General features: G+C 44.2%; 1 protein-coding gene across 2 annotated transcripts in view; it reads left to right on the top strand.

Moving 5' to 3' along the window:
• Positions 1 to 22,781, top strand: part of pdgfd (platelet derived growth factor d) — a 172,626-nt gene that overhangs the window by 134,651 nt on the left and 15,194 nt on the right. For both annotated transcript variants that reach the window (XM_078222030.1, XM_078222031.1), the window contains exons 5-6: positions 577 to 778; positions 15,332 to 15,546. In XM_078222030.1, the coding sequence (XP_078078156.1) occupies positions 577 to 778; positions 15,332 to 15,546 (417 nt within the window). The remainder of the gene's footprint in view (positions 1 to 576; positions 779 to 15,331; positions 15,547 to 22,781) is intronic.

Below are 22,781 nucleotides of genomic sequence, written 5' to 3'. Positions count from 1 at the left end.
ATATGAATTTAAGTAAGAGTGCTGGCTCATTACTGATGATTAGCCCATACACTAATGCCATCCTTGATTAATTGACCAGTTAGTTCATTGGTACTAATTAGCAGAACGTTGAATGTTGTTGCCGCGCTGTGTAGCTGGCTTGTCGGCTGTTAGAAAATTTAGAGTAATTGAGCTACAACCTGCCTGCATAACAATCACTGAAGTTTGAAGTCTTTCATTGTGTGGAAGACTTTGAGACATTTTGACACAGTAGAGCCCTCCATAGATAGAAACACTCCGGTGGTTTTGAAACAATACAATTGTAAAGATGCCCCTTCACCAGTTTAGGGAAAACACAACTCGTTTATTTACAGGTTAACACTATACAGAGTCTTGCAGTTTCGTATCTGCAATCAGCTCCCGAGATGGCTCTGAATAAGAAACCCACAATTACCAGGCTGAACCCACACCCTGTTTCCCCGATTGGCTCTCCGGGACATGTGGCCTTTACTCTGTGGATTGATCCTTAAAGGGACAATCACCACAACAATGATGTTGGGGTACGCTAATACAGTATGATTATGCTTTTCCATACAGGGGCCACTGTGGCATTCCTCAGCAGTTACTGATTCACCACTGACTGTGGACTCTTTGGATGAGACTATTGCTGGATTTGATACAATAGAAGAGCTTCTCAGGCATTTAGATCCAGATTTCTGGGAAGAAGACTTGAATAATATTTTTCAAGCAACACCCCGGTTTCGTGGCCGAACATTTCATCATCAACGGAAGACCAAAGGTAGGAAGTTAATTAATTATTAAATGATGATGATTAAAACATTATTGTACATTAAAAGCAATAAGATTGTAATATCCTTTTTTGACATTTCCTGATACATGATCTGTCCATGAAAACTCCATTTTAAAATGAGCAACATTTACCTGTAGTCTCTGTTATGTCTGTAAGTGGTGATGTGATAGGAAGATTAATTTGTCACATGCTCCAATGTGGGCCGGAATTCTCCAGCTGTTCACGTCTTGCTGTGGCTGCAAGCGAGGAAAAGAAGCAGACTATCCAAGTAACAATATTTTTAGTTGTCATTGAAGAGTCCACCAGGCAGAATACACCAAGCAGAATACAGAGTGTGCTGTTTTTTTACACAGAGAGTAGTGGGTACCTGGAACTCGCTGCTGGGGGAGGTAGTGGAAGCGGATACGATAGTGACTTTTAAGGGACGTCTGGACAAATACATGAATAGGATGGGAATGGAGGGATATGGTCCCCGGAAAGATAGGGGGGTTTTCGTTCAGTTGGGCAGCATTGTCGGTACAGGCTTGGAGGGCCAAAGGACCTGTTCCTGTGCTGTAATTTTCTTCGTTCTTTGATGGAGAATTTGGCGCTCAGCCAAATCACCGTTCACTGCAGTGGGACCAGAGAATCCCACTGGTGTGAAAGGCCAGAGAATCCCACCCATGGATCACATTCATGCACAACAGGATTTGGACAATAGGCTTTTTCAATGTTGCCAGCGCACTCTGTATTCTGCCTGGTTGACTCTTCAATGACAACAAAAAATGTTGTTGCTGGGATAGTCTGCTTCTTTTCAATGCAAGCTTTCTGATATCAGGATCCTAATGCTCTGCAGCAAAGGAAGAACATAAGATGACTCTCCAACCAGGCTTCTGCTCCTCATATGCTACCAACATATCTTTTTGCTTCACTCATTCTTTGATTTACCTGGTGCACCCACCTGCCTAAATCAGCAGCAGTGCTCTGAAATTGCTGGATATTTGGGGCAGGTTAGGCTGATTGTTGTTGGCATCCACAAAGGGAAAAGAGGAGTAGATGATGGAATGCATATAAAACAAGATTGTATGTTATGGCACAGTTCCTATGTACAATGGAATAAGTGGAAAAAATCTACTGAGGAAGGATTCTTCTGTTTCACAGGAAGGCTTCTAATTTCATCATGATCCACTCCTTTAATGTTTATCAACTCCTGGATATTTAGCATAACCTATTCAACATCGAGGGCCGAAGGGCCTGTACTGCGCTGTAATGTTCTATGTTCTATGTTTTAAGAGTCTCATGGCTTTTGACCTTTTGAAACTTAGAATCCCTACATTGCAGAAGGAGGCCATTCAGCCCATCAAGCCTGCACCAACAACAATCCCACCCAGGCCCTGTCTCCATAACCCCACGCATTTACCCTGCTAGTCCCCCTGACACGAAGGGGCAATTTAGCATGACCAATCAACCTAACCTGTGGGAGGAAACCGAGGCACCTGGAGGAAGCACACGTAGATACGGGGAGAACGTGCAAACTCCACACAGAATGTGGCCCAAGCCGGGAATCGAACCTGGGTCCCTGGCACTGTGAGGCAGCAGTGCTAACCACTTTGCCACCATGCCACTCAAACTTATTTGTGTCTCCTATATGGTAACATATCCTATAAGCAAAGTATAAATGTAGATATGTTGGAAGTTTAAAGAGCGGCAATTTTAACATATTCCTCCTTTTGGGAAACTGATAGAATCTTGGCAATGTTGGTTTTACACGCCACATAATTTTTTTCTTCATTGAAGTGGATGAAGAGTAATATTGAACAGTGTGTAAAACTAGCAGTCCACCTCATCTTTGGGTTTCCCAGCCTGTGGGTACTATCTGACAATGACAGTCGGAAACCCGTCTGCTGGCTGGACAGCCAGTAGGAGCCAGCGAGAGTATTAAGTACCACTTGGATGGAAAACACTTTAACCTCAGTCACGTCTGTGCCAGAACTGAACTGACTAGCACAGACGTACATAATTTATAGTCTGCATATAAATAGAGTGACGTTGCACCAGATTTGCAAACTACTCTCGATCTCTTCGATTCTGCATACAAGAAACCCAGCCAAAACAAAACTCACATCAACCCACACCTGGCCACCATAGTCCTTAACTGAAGCAAGACAGGGACTGTGCATCAGTGACACATGAGACTGCAAGATAAATTCCATCAGCAATACCTCCACTACCACCTCCAGATTCAATAATGGGACTGTCAAATAAAGCCAGTTCCACAAGCATGCAGGCAAACTCCTGCAAAACCAACTTTGATGGACTGGACTCCATGTCCAGGTGGATAAAACATCTTCTTCACCAGTTCCAGTTATCTCAACTCTTAAATGGCCAATCTTCCAGGGGAAGACAAAGAAAACACTTCAAAGACACTCTGAAGCTCTCCGGGTCGCACAGCAATATTGACATTAATCATAGATTACCTACAGTGCAAAAGGAGGCCATTCGGCCCATCGCGTCTGCACCGACTCTTGACGTAGCATCTTATCCGGGCCTCCCCCCACACCCACACCCCAGACAACAACCCTGCTAATCCCTCCAACCAACACATCCTGGGATACTAAGGGGCAATTTAGCACGATCAATGCACCTAACCAGCACATCTTTGGATTGTGGGAGGAAACTGGAGCACCCGGAGGAAACCCACGCAAACACGGGGAGAACATGCAAACTCCACACAGACAGTGACCTGAGCCTGGAATTGAACCCGGGTCCCCGGTGTTGTGAGGCATCATCCTGGAGTCATGCTTTAATGATGAGGCAGAGCGATAGCAAGCAGAGAAAAAAAACACATGTAAGGGACTGAGGAAAATTTGTGGGGAAGACAGTTACCAGTGTTCTTTGTCCCTGGTGGGCTTCAGTGTCCTGTTTGCCGGGTGGGTGCTGTGAACAGGATGCTGTTGGTTGAGTGATGTGGGCTGGGCCAATGGGATTGCTCTGGGGGTGGGAGGAAAAAAAAGGCGCCAGGAAGTGGAGAGGCAGAGAGCTGAAGGTGCAGAGCTGAAGAGAGAGAGCTTTTTCCAGGCAGGGAGAATTCGGTTTGGAGGGAGAGGCAGCCAGGCGTTCCCCTGCCTGTTCTTTTCATTACTGCCGAGGAGGACAGCATTCAGCGCACTCGACCTATGTTGCTGCACGGATAGCTCGCGGCACCTCTGCCTCCTGCGGCATCATCTTCCACACGTGTGTCTCTCCTGTACTGTGTGTGGGTGTCGTGAGTAACTGGTGGGGACTATACAGTCCAACTGGATCAGTATCTACGAATGTGTTACGGAGGATGAGTTTCCCTATATGTGCACCAACGGAGGGCCCCCAACGATTATAGATCAGAGCTCACTGTTTTATGTCTGTTAATTATATGTGTTATTAAATTTATTTTTGATATCCCGATTACAGTACTGACATTTATGGGTAAACAGGGAATTAGCCAAATCAACATCAACCGCTAGGAATTCGGGATCCTGTTGATTGAATATTTAAATAGTAGCCCCATATAGTGGTCAGCAGGGGGTTACACCCATCCAGATCCCACTACCTCATGGGAAATCTTGTCCCCATGGGCCCAAAGTTCTGCGGTCCAAGAAACAGCCTGTTCAGTAACAATGAAGACCCATGACAGAAACATGCAACCCTGAGTAGGTGTCATTTTCAAATCGAGGGTAGCTGACAATGATAATAGATCACAGTTTTGACACTAGTTCTGGTTTTAAATGGCAGGGATAAAGTGTTTCTAAAAACAGAAAATGCTGGAAAATCTCAGCAGGTCTGACAGCATCTGTGGGGAGAGAATAGAGCCAACGTTTCAAGTCTAGATGACCCTTTATCAGAGCTCTAATATTATTGTTATATGTAAATAAATGTTGCAGTTGTTATTTAGCTAAATGGTGAGCAGGAATTATTACATTGGTGACGAGGATAAAATAAAATAAAGCAGTCGCAAGATCATGAGTATAAAGTCAGATTGAAGTTTAGTTCAAGTTGAGAAACTGAAGAATGTTTGCAGATATGCCCTCATTCGGACTGCAGCTTCCCATATATCCTTGTGATACCTCTGTGGGGAATTGGACAAGATACATTGAACATTTGGGCTACTATTTTCAGGCCAACAAAATAGAGGAGTAGGGGAAGAGAAAGGCAATCCTTCTAAGAGCTTGTGGGACCCAGGCTTCCAATTTAATACACAGCCTCACATTCTCAAACATGCCGCTCCAAGTCATTCACTGAGATGGTTGAATTGGTAAAAACACACTACCATCCGAAACCATCGCTAATATTGCGGGGATTTAAGTTTAACTCAACTGGGAGAGTCCCTGGAGAAATTATTGCAACTTGTATTACCAAATTAAGATAGATCTTAGAGTACTCTGACTTCGGAGCCACTCTCAACAATATGCTGTGGGACCGTTTAGTCTGCAGGGTAAACAATAAAGCTATTAGCAGAGGCTGAGGCAGATATAAATTTTAAGAAGGTGCTGGACATAGTGATGGCAATGGAAAGTGCTGGGAAGGGCACACAGGATCTTTAGAGTGCGCAAAATGGTACAGTTTACCAGTTAGGGTGGGAAACTGCAATCAGCAGTGGCAACAAAAATCAAGATGTAATTTTAAAATGAGAAGCAATTGTGGCCACGAATATAGTAAGAAGATTTTAAAGGGCTAATTAATAGCCTCGGATTGAAGTAGAGTGTTACCAGTGTGAGGGTAACCACGCCCCTGAAGCCTGCAGGTATAAAAAGACTGGATGTTTTTTCTGCCACAAGAAAGGTTACTTAAGGTGCCGATGTAAAAGTAAATCTCGTCGGCCCAGTAACAGAGTTAGTAATACATCGCAAGTGCATAATATGGAAGAGTCCAGTACTAAGGATTTAAATGTTCACTCATTGTTCAACGTGAAAATGAATAAGGTAGCCCCCATCACTGTGACGCTTTTGGTAAACGATAAGCCCACAAAGATGGAAGTTGATAGAGCCTCTGCCAAGGTAATAGGAAAAGACATATTTCAATATTTACAAAGAGTCTAGCCATTGCATTTGAAGGGTACCGCAGCAAAACTAACAACTTACACAGGAGAAGTCATCAAGATAAAGAGTACTACCACAGTACCTATAAGCTATCGGCAGAAATTCGCTCAGCTTCCAGTAATAATAGTGTCAGGCCAAGTGCCATGATTGTTTATTGGTAATCAGGTAATCAAGTTAACCTGGATGGAAATCTTCCAAGTACAGGAAGGGGAACAGCCTGAGTTAATGAAGAAGCATGAGAATGTTTTTTGTGATGAGGTAGGTAAAATAAAGAGCCTCCAGGTGAAGATCTATGTAGATCCAGTAACAACCCTTTGTTTCTTTAGAGCAAGACCAGTATCATATGACTTGTGAGAAAAGTTGGACATGGAATTGAAGAGATTGGAAGAACTTGGTATTAATCCAACCAGTTCAATTCAGAGTGGGCAGCACCCATAGTCCCCATGATAAAGCCAGATAAAACTGTCAGCATCTGTGGAAACTAACAGTTAATCAGGCTGCCAAGTTAGATAAATATCCAAGAACCAAGATTGAAGACTTATATGCAAAGTTGGCCTGAGGTCAGTCTTATACAAAGCTGGATATGAGCCATGTATATCAGCAACTTGAGTTAGACGATGCTTCACGAAGTTGCATTACAATAAACAGGCACAAAGGTTTGTTTCAGTATCCGTGCATACCCTTTGGAGCGTCATTGGCATGTGCTACTTTCCAGCGAACAATGGAGTGTTTGTTGCAAGGGCTGCCGAGTCATAGTGTAGCTGGATGATGCTTTGATAACTGAATCAACAGAAGCTGAGGACCTAGCAAACTTGGAGGAAGTGCTGAAGAGATTTTGAGAGGTTGGAGTTCACCTCGAGAAGGAGAAGTGTACTTTGCAAGCCATTGAGGTAGCCTATATGGGCTATCGTGTAGATGCACAAGGATTACACCCCATGGAAGACAAGGTCAGAGCAATAAAACCCCAAAAACACATCTGAACTCAAGTCATCTTCAGGAATAGTGAATTACTATGGGTGTTTTCTACCAAATTTGTTGACATAACTGGTTCCTTGCATATGCTGCTAAAGAAGCACCCACATCGGTTTTGAAAGATGCTCCAGAGAAACTTTTAACAAAGCAAAGCAATTGTTACATTCATTGAATTTATTGGTGTAATTCCACCTGTCTAAGGAATTGGAATTGACCTGTGTTGCCTTTCCAAATGGTGTTGGTACAGTATTGTCCCATAAGATGGATGATAGATCTGAAAGATCTGTAGGGTATGTCTCCAGAACTCTCTCAGAGGCCGAAAATGGCTGCTCTCAGACTGAAAAAGAAGGCTTGTCAAAGAACAAAGAACAATACAGCACAGGAACAGGCCCTTCGGCCCTCCAAGCCCGCGCCGCTCCCCGGTCCAGGATTGAATCCTGAATCCAGGATCCCCGCCCAATTTTCCAGCCTATCTACATACCAATATCCTATCCACCGAGCTGTCCCTCACAGCTACGATGCTTTGTTCATTACAACCTATTAACTCACCCCCACCCCCCCATTCCAGACCATGTGATCTCCAGGGAGAGGCGAAAACCCAGAGTGAAAAACCCCAGGGCCAATATGGGGAAAAAAAATCTGGGAAATTCCTCTCCGACCCCCTGAGGCGATCGAAACGAGTCCAGGAGATCACAATGGCCCCGATCGGAAAATGCTTCCCAACCCTAGTCATTTCCACTTCCACGAACACCATATGAATTCCCTGCCCCCGAGACAGGTTCCCAACTATCCGCAGTCTCACTCTGTACTGGCACCAGCAAGATGATCATAGAATGAAGCCTTGAAACGAGAAACCAGGAACAATTAGCCCGCGCCGCTCCCTGGTCCAAACTAGACCACTCTTTTGTATCCCTCCATTCCCACTCCGTTCATATAGCTGTCTAGATAAGTCTTAAACGTTCCCAGTGTGTCCGCCTCCACCACCTTGCCCGGCAACACATTCCAGGCCCCCACGACCCTCTGTGTGAAATATGTCCTTCTGATATCTGTGTTAAACCTCCCCCCCCTTCACCTTGAACCTATGACCCCTCGTGAACGTCACCACCGACCCGGGGAAAAGCTTCCCACCGTTCACCCTATCTATGCCTTTCATAATTTTATACACCTCTATTAAGTCTCCCCTCATCCTCCGTCTTTCCAAGGAGAACAACCCCAGTTTCCCCAATCTCTCCTCATAACCAAGCCCCTCCATACCAGGCAACATCCTGGTAAACCTCCTCTGTACTCTCTCCAAAGCCTCCACGTCCTTCTGGTAGTGTGGCGACCAGAACTGGACGCAGTATTCCAAATGCGGCCGAACCAACGTTCTATACATCTGCAACATCAGACCCCAACTTTTATACTCTATGCCCCGTCCTATAAAGGCAAGCATGCCATATGCCTTCTTCACCACCTTCTCCACCTGTGACGTCACCTTCAAAGATCTGTGGACTTGCACACCCAGGTCCCTCTGCGTCTCTACACCCTTTATGGTTCTTCCATTTATCGTGTAGCTCCTCCCTACATTATTCCCACCAAAATGCATCACTTCGCATTGATCAGGATTGAACTCCATCTGCCATTTCCTTGCCCAAATTTCCAGCCTATCTATATCCTTCTGTAGCCTCTGACAATGTTCCTCACTATCTGCAAGTCCTGCCAGTTTTGTGTCGTCCGCAAACTTACTGATCACCCCAGTTACTCCTTCTTCCAGATCATTAATATAAATCACAAACAGCAGAGGTCCCAATACAGAGCCCTGCGGTACACCACTAGTCACAGGCCTCCAGCCGGAAAAAGACCCTTCCACTACCACCCTCTGTCTTCTATGACCAATATTGTCAATAGTATTTGGGGTAAAGAAGTTCCACCAGTACATGTATAGGAGGCATTTTGCCGTTTTTACAGAACACAAACCATTGTTGAGTCTTTTTAAAGATGACCAGGCTATTCCGCCAATCGTTTCAGCAAGAATTCAGCATTGGGTGTTACTTCTGTCTGCCTATAAATATACATTCAAGCACCAGCCTGGAAAACATATCTCAATGTACTTAGTCACCTGTCTTTACCAGAGAATGTAGCACTTCCCCAGTACCGCAGGAAATTGTTATGGCGTTGAATTTCTTGAACACATTGTCAGTTTTGGTGCAGCAAATCAAGTATTGTACCAGCAGGGATCCGCTGTTGTCCAAAGTGAGGCACTGGATACTGATCGATTGGACCAGTGAGCCAGTTTCAGAGGAGATGAAACCAAATTATATACGAAAGGATGAATTAAGTTGAGGAGATGGTAACACGCTTTGGAGAGTCAGAGTAGTCGTCACTGTCCCAGGAAGAGAGTTGCTCCTAGCTGAAGGCACAGTGCCCATCCGGTTATATCTAAGCTGAAGGTGCTCACCAGGAGTTATGTCTGGTGGCCTGGCATCAATGCCAATTTTGAGAGCCGAGTCAAGCACTGTGAACAGTGCTAGTTACAACAAAGGTTGCCTGCTATAACTTCACTGCAACCTTGGGAATGGCCTGGCCAGTCATGGGTACGAGTTCATGTTGCTTTTATGAGACCATTCTTGGACACAACGTGTTTGCTCCTTGTTGATGCTCATTCAAAGTGGATGTGAGTGTTTGAAATTAAGTCTATGATGTGGCACGCTACAATTGAGAAATTGTGTCAGTGTTTTCTGACCCACGAGATACCTGAAGTCTTGTTGGATAATGGAACGGCCTTCACGAGTACTGAATCTTCTAAATTTCACCTCCTTAAATGGTATTGAGCACATCAGGACTATTTACCCCTTATCACCTAGCATCCAACGGACTGGCTGAACGAACAACCTTCAAGGAAGGCCTTAAGAAGCAGTCTGGGGCAACCAGGAGATCAGAATCTCATGATTCCTTCTGGGCTATAGAACCACTCCACACTCTACAACGGGAATGCTGCCAGCAGAGTTGTTGATGGACTGATGTTTTAGGACCAGACTAAGCCTGGTGTTTCCAAATTTGCCGGGGCAGGTACAGACCAATCAGAAGAAAAATCATGATTCAGGCAAACCAACAAGGTCATTTTCAGTGAAGGAAGCCGTGTATGTCAGAAATTTTGGGTACCAGGAGTTGGGTACCAGGAACGAGTTGGGTACCAGGAATTGTTGTATCAAAATCAGGACCTGTGACTTATGAAGTGGACGTACAAGAAAGAAGTGTACGGAAGCACATAGACTATTTGGGAGGATGAGAGTTGTCCCAGCAGCCAGTACTGACACCTGAAACCATGTTGCCAGCAGGAAATGTTATTGACTGTCCAAGCAGTGAAATACCGAGTCAACCTGGGACAGGTGAGTCTGTCATCCCCATGGTAATGGATGAAGCTGAATTACCAGGCCCTCAGGAGATGCCTGGAACAATGGTTTCTGCAGAAAACCCCGCAGTGGCAGCACCCCCGACAGCGGAGTTACGCTGCTCCACTAGAAATCAGAAACCACCTGATGGACTGAATGCACATGTTTAATATTCTAGTTATTGGGGACTGAGTAACTTAATTGTTAACAATGTATAAAAGAAATTAAAGGGTGAGGAATATGGAGTTTGACCCCTTTAAGGGGCGATCTGCCAAAAGAGTCACGTGACCTGCGTAACCAATCAGGGACCAGGGTGGGGTTTCACCTTCGGAAGTGCGGACTTTTGTCTAAGTTTGATCCTGGAAGCTGACTGGCAGTCATGGGGCTGCAGGCCTCTGTATTATAGTTATAAGTAGTTGTTATTTACCTAACTGGTGAACAGGAATGATTGCACTACTCCCCGGCTTTTACACCATTGTTTTATTTTTGCGCAGGCACACGGGGGCCTCTGTCTTCAACTCCATGGTGGGCATCTCCAATTCCCAAAGAACCTGGAATCTCCTGTGCATGCATCAGCCAAGAAAGGGTCACCACAGGCACGGCTCAGAATGTTGGTAATCCGAATGTTGCACGCGCTGGCCTGGAAAGGGTAACGCATGCGCAGTTTTGATTTATTACATCGGTTCGGCCCATTCTCATGCAATGCAATCAATATAAATATCTGAACCGCACATGTACGGGCACCTCCCAGACAGCCCTTGCAAGGTTTGGATTACCAGCATAAAACAATCCGGACCACGCATGTGCGGCCTATTCCCAGCTGATGTATGCATGGGAGGCCCGAAGTTCATCAGAACTTGGAGATATCGACCACGGAGCTGAAAACGAAGATTAGGTTTAGTCTAATCACATTAATGTTTAATCATTGTTAATCTTACTTTGCGGCACCCTTGTGGGACCTTCACGCCACATTAATGTGCCGTGGCACACCAGTTGGGAATCTCTAGCTTAGATGGATGGTTATTTGTGTAAGCAGCTTGACAAACGCACAGTGATGTTGTGGAAACAGTCTTCACAAGTAGCAGGAAGTGGCTGCGGTTGGAGAAGATAGATGGTGCAGGGATCATTTTTCAAACTCAGGCAGCTTACTGGCTATGAATACTGGTGAAGAATTTGGGTGTACACTCCTGATTAGTTTCTTTCCCATGATATTCCAGCAAGTGAAATTCCTGCCATTGGTATAATTTTGTAAAATTACTCTTTGTGAGTTGGAAGGTGCTTGTTGTGACACATTCAAGGAACAGAAAATTCAGATAATTTAAGAGCACCAGCATAGGCTAATATTATCTCTTATTATCGTGATGTAATTCAGAAATGTCTATACTTATTCTAAAGTTCAAAATCTGTATTTCAACTAATTTCAAGCAAGTACAGCCTTATTCTGAAGTTAACAAAATAAGTGAAAAACATCCAGAATTATATAGTAGCAATTACTGAGGAAAGATGTTAGATATATTGTGGGTTTAATTTTATATTTAATACTAATGACATCGCTGTTGAATTTGTGTTATGAATGCCAATGGGTACGGTGGCTTTTCGTTGACTCAGTGTCTATGCGCACAATTATACAAATGCTTCAGGTACATACTTTATCAATGATACAAAATACAGTGCATTCTAGCCAGCAATAGAATATAGTCCTATTGAAATTTCCATCTGGTTCAGAAAAAATAGCTCTTTTAACATAAAGGAAGTTGGCTATGCTGGAGTGCCTTGCACTCTGAGATCTGTTAATCTGAAATATATTGAACTAGCAAATGCTGGTTGTAGATTTTATGTTTCATAGAATCACAACAGTGCAGAAGAGGCCATTCAGCCCATCGAGTCTGCACTGACTCTCTGACAGAGTATCTTACCCAGGCCCTCTCCTCTGTCCTATCCCCATAACCCCATGCATTTCCCATGGCTAATCCCATCTAATTTACACATCTTTGGACGCTAAGGGTCAATTTAGCATGGCCAAGCCACCTAACCTACACATCTTTGGACTGTGGGAGGAAACCTGAGCACCTGGAGGAAACCCACGTAGACACGGGGAGAATATGCAAACTCCACACAGTCACCCAAGGTGGGAGTTAAAAGTAGGTCCTTAGTGGTGTGAGGCAGCAGTGCTAACCACTGTGCCACCATGCCGCCCAGTTTGTATATTTTGTCAGTTTGACACAGTTACATATGTTTATTTGACCTGTTTTGCTTTGTGGCGCTATGAGAAAGTCTTGGTTTAATGTTTTGACCAAAAGACGACAGGGCAATGCTTCTCCAGAGTTCTCCAGCAGCACAGATGCCAGTATTCAGCCATTTCGATTCACTCCATGTGATATCCAGAAACAGCTGATAGCGCTGATATAGAACATAGAACATTACAGCGCAGTACAGGCCCTTCGGCCCTCGATGTTGCGCCGACCTGTGAAACCAATCTAAAGCCCATCTAACCTACATATATCAGCCCTGACAATATTACGGCAGTAGTACTGAAGACTTGTGCTCTAAAACTAGCCATGCTCCTAACTAAGCTATTCCAGGGCATCTACAACACTGGCATCTACCCAACAATGTGAAAAATTACCCAGATCTGTCCTGTTTACAAAATGCAAAACAAAACCATTCTGGCCAATAACTGTACCATCAGTATATTCTCAATCATCAGCAAAGTGATGGTAACTGTCATCAGCAGCGCTACCTAATGGCACTTATATAGATGCTCAGTTTTGGGTTCTGCCAGGGCCATTGAGCTTCTGACTTCATTATAGCCTTGATCTAAACATAGGACAAAACAGTTAAACTCAAGAGGTAAGCTGGCTGTGACTGCCTTAGACATCAAGGCAGCATTTAACTGAGTGTGGCACCAAGGAACCCGAACAAAATTGATGTCAATGGGAATTAGAGAGAAAAATATTCACTTGTTGGACTCACACATAACACGAAGGAAGATAGTTGTAGTGGTTGGAGGTCAATCATTTCAGCTCCAGGGCATCACTGCAGGCGTTCCTCAGGGTAGTGTCCTAGGCCCAACCATCTTCAGCTGCTTCTTCAATGACCTTCCTTCCATCATAAGGTCAGAAGTGGGAATGTTTGCTGATGATTGCACAATGTTAAGCACAACTGACAAATGCAGCAGGACTTGGACAACATTCAGACTTGAGCTGCTAAGTGGCAAGTAACGTTCATGCTACACAAGTGCCAGGCAATAACCATCTTCAGCAAGAGAGAATTCAAACATCTCTGCTTGACATTCAATGGCACTACCATTGCTGAATCCCCCATTATCAACACCCTTGCGATTACCATTGACCACACTCTGAAATGACCAACCATATAAATACTGTAGCTACAAGAGCAGGTCAGGGGCTAGGAATTCTGCAGCGAGTAACTCACCTGCTCTCACCCCAAAGCCTGGCCATCATCAAGACAGGAATATGAAGAAGTACTCTCCACTGGTTTGGATGGGTGCAGCTCCAGCAACATTCAAGAGGCTTGACACAATCTAGTATAAAGTAGCCCAATTGATTGGCACCCATCCAGCACCTTCAACATTCACCCCTTCCACTACCGACACACAGTGGCGGCAGTGTATACAAGATGTACTGAACTAACTCACCAAGCCTCCTTCGACAGCACCTTCCAAACCCATGACCTCCGCCATCTCAAAGAACCAATGTAGCAGAAACATGGGAACACCACAACCTGCAAATTCCCCTCCAAACTACACACTGTTCTGACTTGGAACTATATTGCCATTCCTTCACTATTGCTGAATCAAATTCCTGGAATTCCCTTCCAAACAGCACTGCCGGGTTTCGATACACCAAATGGACTACACCCCTCTAGGAGGCACCACTACCTTCTCAAAGGCAAGTTCAGTTGGGCAAAAAATATTGGCTTATCCAGCAATGCCAACATTGTTGAAAATAATAAAGCATTTTTATTTGTTCATAAAGAGTGACGTGATAAATTGTGACCGCAGCTTCGGCAAGTCAGTGGCAACTCACAGAATGAGCATTTCTTCAGCTTTAAATCATTGGAGCTATCTCGAAAAATGATCCAAGTTCTTGTGCTGCGTTCCCTACAGCACAATATGAATAGCCTTTGCTTATTTCACACTTTCTCATGTTCTTAGTATTGAACCTCAATTTGCTGTCAAAGATAATACAATAACACTCGTTTTCATAACACCGGACTGGACATCTGTATGCAAAGTGCAGCATGATTGATAGTTGAAATCATTATTATTTGGTGAATCCAACTTCAATGTGTACGAAGACCTGGACTGATGGCCCAGCAGAATATAATTTTGAAACATAAGAGCACACTATGTTTTAAACTTGCAATGTGCATATAATCAGATTGCTAAGTGCAACACATTAATGTGTGGCTTGAGGTATTTGTACCAGGTACAAGGCAACTTTTGTCATTAACATAATTACTTAAAGCAAAACAGTGAAACAAGTCATTGAAATCCTACAGTGCAGAAGGAGGCCATTCGGCCCATCGAGTCTGCACCGACCACAATCCCACCCAGGCCCTATCCCCGTAATCCCACATATTTACCCTGGTAATCCCTCTAATTTACACATCCTGAGACACTAAGGGGCAATTCAGCAAGGCCAAAGCACCTAACGTGCACATCTTTGGGAGGAAACCGGAGGAAACCCACACAGACACGGGGAGAATGTGCAACGTCACACAGACAGTGACCCAAGCCGGGAATCAAACCCAGGTCCCTGGCGCTGTGAGGCATCAGTGCTAACCACTGTGCCACCATGCTGAGTTTGATCACTGATCAAAGAGGGTGATCACTGGGTTTGGTAATAGATTTTGAATCCAGTGCATAGTATATGGTCCATAATGTTTAAATGATCATTTCACAGTTCAGATGGAAGAATATATCAGAAATGTGATAGCATAACAAATCTTTTAGTCTAATAGCTGAAATAATGGAATGAAATTGTGACGCACTTGTCAGGAGAAATGATTTTTGTTTGCAAAACCTGCAAAAGTTATCAATGAGCACTTTTTGGCCCAACTATCAAAAACAGGCACATCTAATCACAAAGAAAAACTTATTTTCTTTAAATCTTCTTTTATAGCTGATTTGAACAGAATGAATAGTGATGTTAGACGCTACAGCTGCACTCCACGAAACTACTCGGTCAATCTTCGAGAAGAGCTGAAACAGACGAATGCAGTCTTCTTCCCTCGCTGCCTCCTTGTTCAACGTTGTGGGGGAAACTGTGCCTGTGGCACTGAACACTGGCGATCCTGCAGCTGCCTGCCAGCCAAAACTGTTATGAGATATCATGAGGTATTTGTCAATTATATTATCCATAACTGAGACTGTGATATAATCCGATTGTTCCAGAAAACGTCAGACACACATCGGTACTAACGGTGTGCAGCATCTGGTGTTATCTTTCATCTTTGCAAGTGTCACATTCTGCTTTATAAAGATAGAAGGATAGCTGAAGTGAAAACAGAAAATGCTGAAAATACTCAGCCGATGAGGCAGCATCTGTGGAGGGAGAAGCAGAGGTAATGGCCAGGATTTTACGGGGTGGCGGTTGTCTGTGCCACCATGCTTCCAAGCCGCATCCGCAGGGGAGGTGAGGGAGGACCGGGGAAATGCAAACCTGGTTCCATTGTTCAACAGAGGATGAAAGAAAGTGCCAGACCATTATCGCCCAGGTAGACTTCCATTGGTGCTGGGCAAATTAGTGGAATCAATCCCGAAACGAGGAATAACTGTCACGTAGCAAGATATAGACTTGATTCACTGGCCCGTTAGTCAGGGGAAGCCCCAACATAGCCATTTTTGGGTGCCCCAGCCAGATTTTACATCAATGAGGCAATACTGCCTGGCATCGGGGCTCTCATACCTTTAAGGGAGGAGATCCCACGTCCAAGACCTGCTGGCCAATTTGAGGACTGGTAGCTTGTCAGTTCCAGCCAGCAGTGCTACTGGGAGAAGTGGCCACCATTGGGACCGCACCTGCCAGGAGCAACATCATGGACAACAACTTGGCCGCAAGGTAAGTGGGGTCAAGGTCACCAGGGCCAGTCAGGCCCCGGAAGGGGAGTGGTGGGGGTGGTTGGTGAGGGTGAGGAAGGCATTGCTGAAGGCCATTGCTTGCGGCCAGAGGATCTTTCCATGGGCCACAAGGTGACTGACCAGTAGGTCCCCTCCCCAGAGCCTGCAAGGAAGCCCCCAGCAAACATATATCAGTCTTCCACATGGTGGAGGGCCTTCCTCACCACTGGTAAAATGCCAGTAGAAGCAAACAGAGTCCTTTAACTATCCCTCAGTTGGCCACTTAAAGGCTTCAATTGGCCTTCGAGCAGGAAGGCCGATTGCTCCCTTGTCAGCATTGGTAAAATGCCAGCTGCAGTGGAAAGGTAACAGGCGCGTCACCCCCACCCCCTGCTCTCTCACCCTGCCTTTTGGCCTCTGACCTCTCAGCCCATTCCCCGAGGCCCAGTGATATACCAGCCAACATTTCTGGTCAATCACCTTTGCTCAGAATGGGAAAACATTAAAGATGTGCAGGTTCTAAGCAAGTACCAAGGCAGGGGAAAGGGGAGGGAAGAACAAAAAGGCAAGTTGGAAGGCAGGGAGATTAAATGACGATATGGATGATGGTGCAAGAGAAAAGGAGATGGCAATGGCACAAAGGAAGAAAGAAATTATGAGTCTAGAGATGGTGTAAATTGAAAGGTAACAGGACAAACCTCACCAACAGCTACTGTCCAAAATAAGTGAGCGCAGAAATTATGATCTGAAGTTGTTGAACTCAGTGTTGAATACAACAATGCCTAATCGAAAGATAAAGTGCTGTTCATCAGGCTTGAGTTGTACTTCATTTGAACAGTGTAGGAGGTGGAGGACAGAGACCAGAGTGGGAGTGGGGAAGAGAATTAAAATGACAGGAAAATAACAGCTGGTTAAGGACAGCTTCAAAATAAATGTGCTTTTTTGGATCACGTTTCATATGTGTTTAGTAACACCAATGAACATCATTTTGCTCAAAAAATTTACTTAATTCATCTTGATGTTCACAGTAACTTGGTCCTGTGATCGCCACTTAATAAAATATCAGGAAGATTAGAGTAATCCAGATATACAAAACAGAATAATAATGAGAGCTGCAAAAATACACATGAAAATTCTGGCCACACAAACTTCAAAAATATTGTCCTGTTCACAGGTTGACTGAGGACCAATGGTTTGGGGGAGAATTTCATTCTACTGGAGATTTTGATGTTTTCAGGGCAAACCTAAACTAACCACTGGGAAGGCACACTGAAATGTTTACTCAACAAAGTTGCTGTTCGAATAGGGCAGTGTGCAAACCCAGGCAGAGGAGGCACTTAGTTATGTCTATGGAAAAAGTGCCTGGTACCTCTTTGTGGATATAATTCCCATGAATTGGCATAGAAGCATGGAACCTAGAAGCAGGAGTAAGCCATTCGGCCCTTCAAGCCTGCTCTGCCATTCATCTTGATCATGGCTGATCATCGAATCCAATATCCTGATCCTCCCCTTCCTCCCATATCCCTTGATCCCTTTAGCCCCAAAAGCTATATCTATTTTCTTCTTGAAATCAGACAACGTTTTGACCTCAACCACATTCTGTGGTAGTGAACTCCACACATTCACCTGGGTGAAGAAATTTCGCCTCACCTCAGTTCCAAAAGGTTTACCCCTTATCCTCAAATTACGATCCCTAGTTCTGGACTCCCCCACCATTGGGAACATCCTTTCTGAATCTACCCTGTCTAACCCTGTTAGGATTTTATAAGTTTTTATGAGATCCCCTCTCACTCTTCTAAGCTCCAATGAATATAATCCTAACCGATTTAGTCTCTAGTGGTATAGCGACAGACTGGTAGAAGCAGGGAGCCGGTACTAGTTACCACAGTCCTGCACATGACTGATTTGCCGACATAGTTCACACAATGCTCAATGAAAGCAGTTCGGAGCCACCATAGTGTCAGGGGAGCCCTGGCAGCCAAACAACGTACCTCCTTTGTGTATCACACATTATAAATACAAGGTGAAGTTATGAACCACACAGGATAAATGGGGATATTCCAGATGGTTCCCCTGCTGATCAGAATATCAATAATACATTTGACAATAATTCTAATTGTAGCACAACTAACATTGTATTTGCACTACAGTTCTGTGCGTGTTAGCAGAGGAATGTTGTTAGCTGTGGCTGCATTGATAATCTTATTCTCTCCAAAGCCATTCTTCCATTACTTATTTCAGATAAGGCTGACACAGGTGTTTGTCTTGAAATGAAGGCAAATGTGAACCTCAAGAGAAATACATCTCTACTCTCATTACCTGTACTTGGCACAGGAAGCTGCAGTATAGCAGTGGGCAGAATTTGACTGTACTCCATGCAATGCTCACTACATTATGGCTAACATTTCCAGCTCTTGCTAATCTTCTTCCACCTGGTTCTGTGAGTGAATAGTGCACACAAGGGGTGAATTTTCCCGTTCTGCCTGCCACGGGAATCGTAGTGGGCGAGGGGTGGACCATGGAATGGTCCGTTGACCTCGGTGGGATTTTCCAGTTTGGGGGCAAACCTGGCTGAAAAATCCCACCCTAGAAGATGGAAAATGATTGAACCAACTCCTCTTCAAATGAAGAGTTTGTGATTTTCCTTCAACACATTTTCCCTTTCTATCAATCAAGCTAGCAATGTAAGAAGTCTCACAACACCAGGTTAAAGTCCAACAGGTTTATTTGGCAGCAATAGCTTTCGGAGCGCTGCCCCTTCATCAGGTGAGTGAAGAGTTCAATTCACAAACAGGGCATATATAGACACAAACTCAATTACAAGATAATGGTTGGAATGCGAGTCTTAACAGGTAATCAAGTCTTTACGGATGCAGACAATGTGAGTGGAGAGAGGGTTAAGCACAGGTTAAAGAGGTGCGAATTGCCTCTAGCCAGGACAGTTAGTAAGATTTTGCAAACCCAGGCAAGTCGTGGGGGTTACAGATAGTGTGACATGAACCCAAGATCCCGGTTGAGGCCGTCCTCATTTGTGCGGAACTTGGCTATCAGTTTCTGCTCAGTGATTCTATGTTGTCGTGTGTCGTGAAGGCCGCCTTGGAGAACGCTTACCCGAAGATCAGAGGCTAAATGCCCTTGACTGTTGAAGTGTTCCTGACAGGAAAGGAACACTCCTGTCTGGTGATTGTTGAGTGATGTCCATTCATCTGTTGTCGTAGCGTCTGCATGGTCTCCCCAATGTACCATGCCTCGGGACATCCTTTCCTGCAGCATATCAGGTAGACAATGTTGGCCGAGTCACAGGAGTATGTACCGTGTACCTGGTGGATGGTGTTCTCACGTGAGATGATGGCATCCACATCGATGATCCGGCACGTCTTGCAGAGGTTGCTTTGGCAGGGTTGTGTGGTGTCGTGGTCACTGTTCTCCTGAAGGCTGGGTAGTTTGCTGCGTATAATGGTCTGTTTGAGGTTGCGCGGTTGTTTGAAGGCAAGTAGTGGAGGTGTGCAGATGGCCTTGGCGAGATGTTCGTCTTCATCAATGACATGTTGAAGGCTCCGGAGAAAATGTCATAGCTTCTCCGCTCCGCGGAAGTACTGGACAACGAAGGGTACTCTGTCCGCCATGTCGCGTGCTTGTCTTCTGAGGAGGTCCGTGCAATTTTTCACTGTGGTGCGTCAGAACTGTAGATCGATGAGTTGAGCACCATATCCTGTTCTTATGAGGGCGTCTTTTAGCGTCTGTAGGTGTCTGTTGCGATTCTCCTCATTTGAGCAGATCCTGTGTATACGGAGGGCTTGTCCACAGGAGATGACTTCTTTAACGTGTTTAGGGTGGAAGCTGGAGAAGTGGAGCATCGTGAGGTTATCCGTGGGTTTGCGGTACAGTGAGGTGTTGAGGTGACTGTCCTTGATGGAGATGCGTGTGTCCAAGAATGCAACCGATTCTGGAGAGTAGTCCATGGTGAGTCTGATGGTGAGATGGAACTTGTTGATGTCATCATAGAGTTGTTTCAGTGATTGTTCGCCATGAGTCCAAACCGCACAACCTCAAACAGACCATTGTCCGCAGCAAACTATCCAGCCTTCAGGAGAACAGTGACTATGACACCACACAACCCTGCTACAGCAACTTTTGCAAGACGTGCCGGATCATCGACACAGATGCCATCCTCTCACGTGAGAACACCATCCACCAGGTACACGGTACATACTCTTGCAACTCGGCCAACATTGTCCACCTGATACACTGCAGGAAAGGATGTCCCGAGGCATGGTACATTGGCGAGATCATGCAGGCGCTACAACAATGGATGAATGGACACCACTCGACAATCACCAGGCAGGAGTGTTCCCTTCCAGTTGGGGAACACTTCAGCAGTCAAGGGCACTCAGCCTCTGATCTTCGGGTAAACATTCTCCAAGGCGGCCTTCATGACACACGACAACGCAGAATCGCTGAGCAGAAACTGATAGCCAAGTTCCGCACACATGAGGACGGCCTCAACCGGGATCTTGGGTTCATGTCACACTGTCTGTAACCCCTATGACTTGCCTGGGTTTGTAAAATCTCACTAACTGTCCTGGCTGGAGACATTATGCACCTCTTTAACCTGTGCTTAACCCTCTCTCCACTCACATTGTCTGCACCTGTAAAGACTTGATTACCTGTTAAGACTCGCACTCCAACCATTATCTTGTAATTGAGTTTGTGTCTATATATGCCCTGTTTGTGAACTGAACTCTTCACTCACTTGATGAAGGAGCAATGCTCCGAAAGCTCATGCTACCAAATAAACCTGTTGGACTTTTATCTGGTGTTGTGACACTACTTACTATGCCTAATCCAGTCCAACGCCGGCAACTCCACATCATTAGCTAGCAACGTGTGAGAGGGAAAATAAAGTGCCACTGTGCAGGCATGATTGACCAAAGATACAGATTGAGCGTCTCCAGAAAACATTGTTTTAGGGTCAGTGAGTAAGTACTCTATTCCCAACAACGTTGTCTGTCATTTTAAGTCATATGCAATCTCTGTTTATAATGGGTCATCATAAGAGTTCAGAAACTACACATTACCAGTTTTGCTAAAGTGCACTAAAGGCAGCGACAATATAAATTTAAGATGCAACATAATGTGTTATAATTTTAAAAGACTATTTTAAGTAGATCAAGCTCATTTTTATGATCAAAAACAATGTACAAAATTTTATATATTTAATATAAAGTAAATTTAGAGATATGTGGAATATGAAGAAGGAGCAGTATTAAAATCAGGAATAAGGGCTTAAGCTAATTTTCCTTAAGTTTAAATCACGACTCCTTGGTTAATTGCAGAGTTGTTGTCCATTAACAAAAAGAAAAGCGTCTCTTCCTTTGGCAATTTCCTGTTATTAACATCGCAACAACGTACTAGAAGTAGTTTTCAAGACTGGGGGAATTCAGGTCATGACTTTGAATGCTTCCTCTAAAAAGGATCGATCTTTGACACTCAGACTAATGGTGTTCTTTGCAGGCAGTTTGTCAAAACTTATGAAGACACTGCATTGTAACATTTGCTGGAAGCAGATTTTGACATAAGAGTTCTAGTTCTTAAATGACTGTACTATATTCTTGCCATCCTATTAACTGTCAAAATCCTTGAATAATCCTGCTGAACCTTCAAACATTGGACATAAGTAGTTCTCACAGATCTAATCATAACAGGACCACAGTAAACCTCTAAACTGATTTATATTCAGGAACTAATGTGAAGTTGAAGAATAAATATTCAAACCAGAGGCTGCCTTTGTGTTTCACTTCAGATCGAAGTCCAGCTGTAGCTTTTAGAGTCTAACTTTTAACATGAGAGTATGTGGTCACTCATGAGTCCAATTATTCTCGAATTGTGGAACAGCTCAGACAGGGTAAATTAATTTCAAAATCTAGAAAGGCAGCAGTCATCGCATCAGCCTCAGTCCTGATCAATCAAAGCCCTTTTTGTACTGTTAAGTTGAAAGCTATTTATGCATAATGAATTTGGAAAGGATTCAGTTGAAAGCTCTTTTTGATATTTCTGATATGAAGTGTGGTAATGACTTAGTGTTCTGAGTATGCAAAAAGGCTCATGAACTAGATTTAAGATTTCCTTCACCATGCAGTTCACGTCAACTGCTCCTACCTTCTGCAAGGTGTGTCATGAGGATACTCATTTGCGCAAATCTTTCATAGAAAAGTGATCAGTTGGGTAATGATTCAAACATTGCTGAATATTGCTTTGGTAATCAAAGATTAATTGATCTGAATTTCATGGATAGCTATGTTAGTTGTGATTTTATAAATTTGGTATTTTGAAAGAAAACAGACAAATTTTGGATTAGTCACTCTTTGGGACAAGACTAAAGTAGCATTCCTTTCAAACTCTTTAGTCAATAGTTAACCAATTACACATTGACAAGAATCAAGTCATAGAAGTGTTCAATTGGTTTGTACCATCAGACCTCCTTATGCTGTTATTGTCTGTTGATTCAGCTT

Source organism: Mustelus asterias, chromosome 10 (assembly GCF_964213995.1).
Source record: "Mustelus asterias chromosome 10, sMusAst1.hap1.1, whole genome shotgun sequence".
Lineage (NCBI taxonomy): Eukaryota > Metazoa > Chordata > Chondrichthyes > Carcharhiniformes > Triakidae > Mustelus > Mustelus asterias.
Note: the sequence above shows the minus strand (reverse complement) of the source record. Positions and strands in the feature narration are given on the sequence as shown.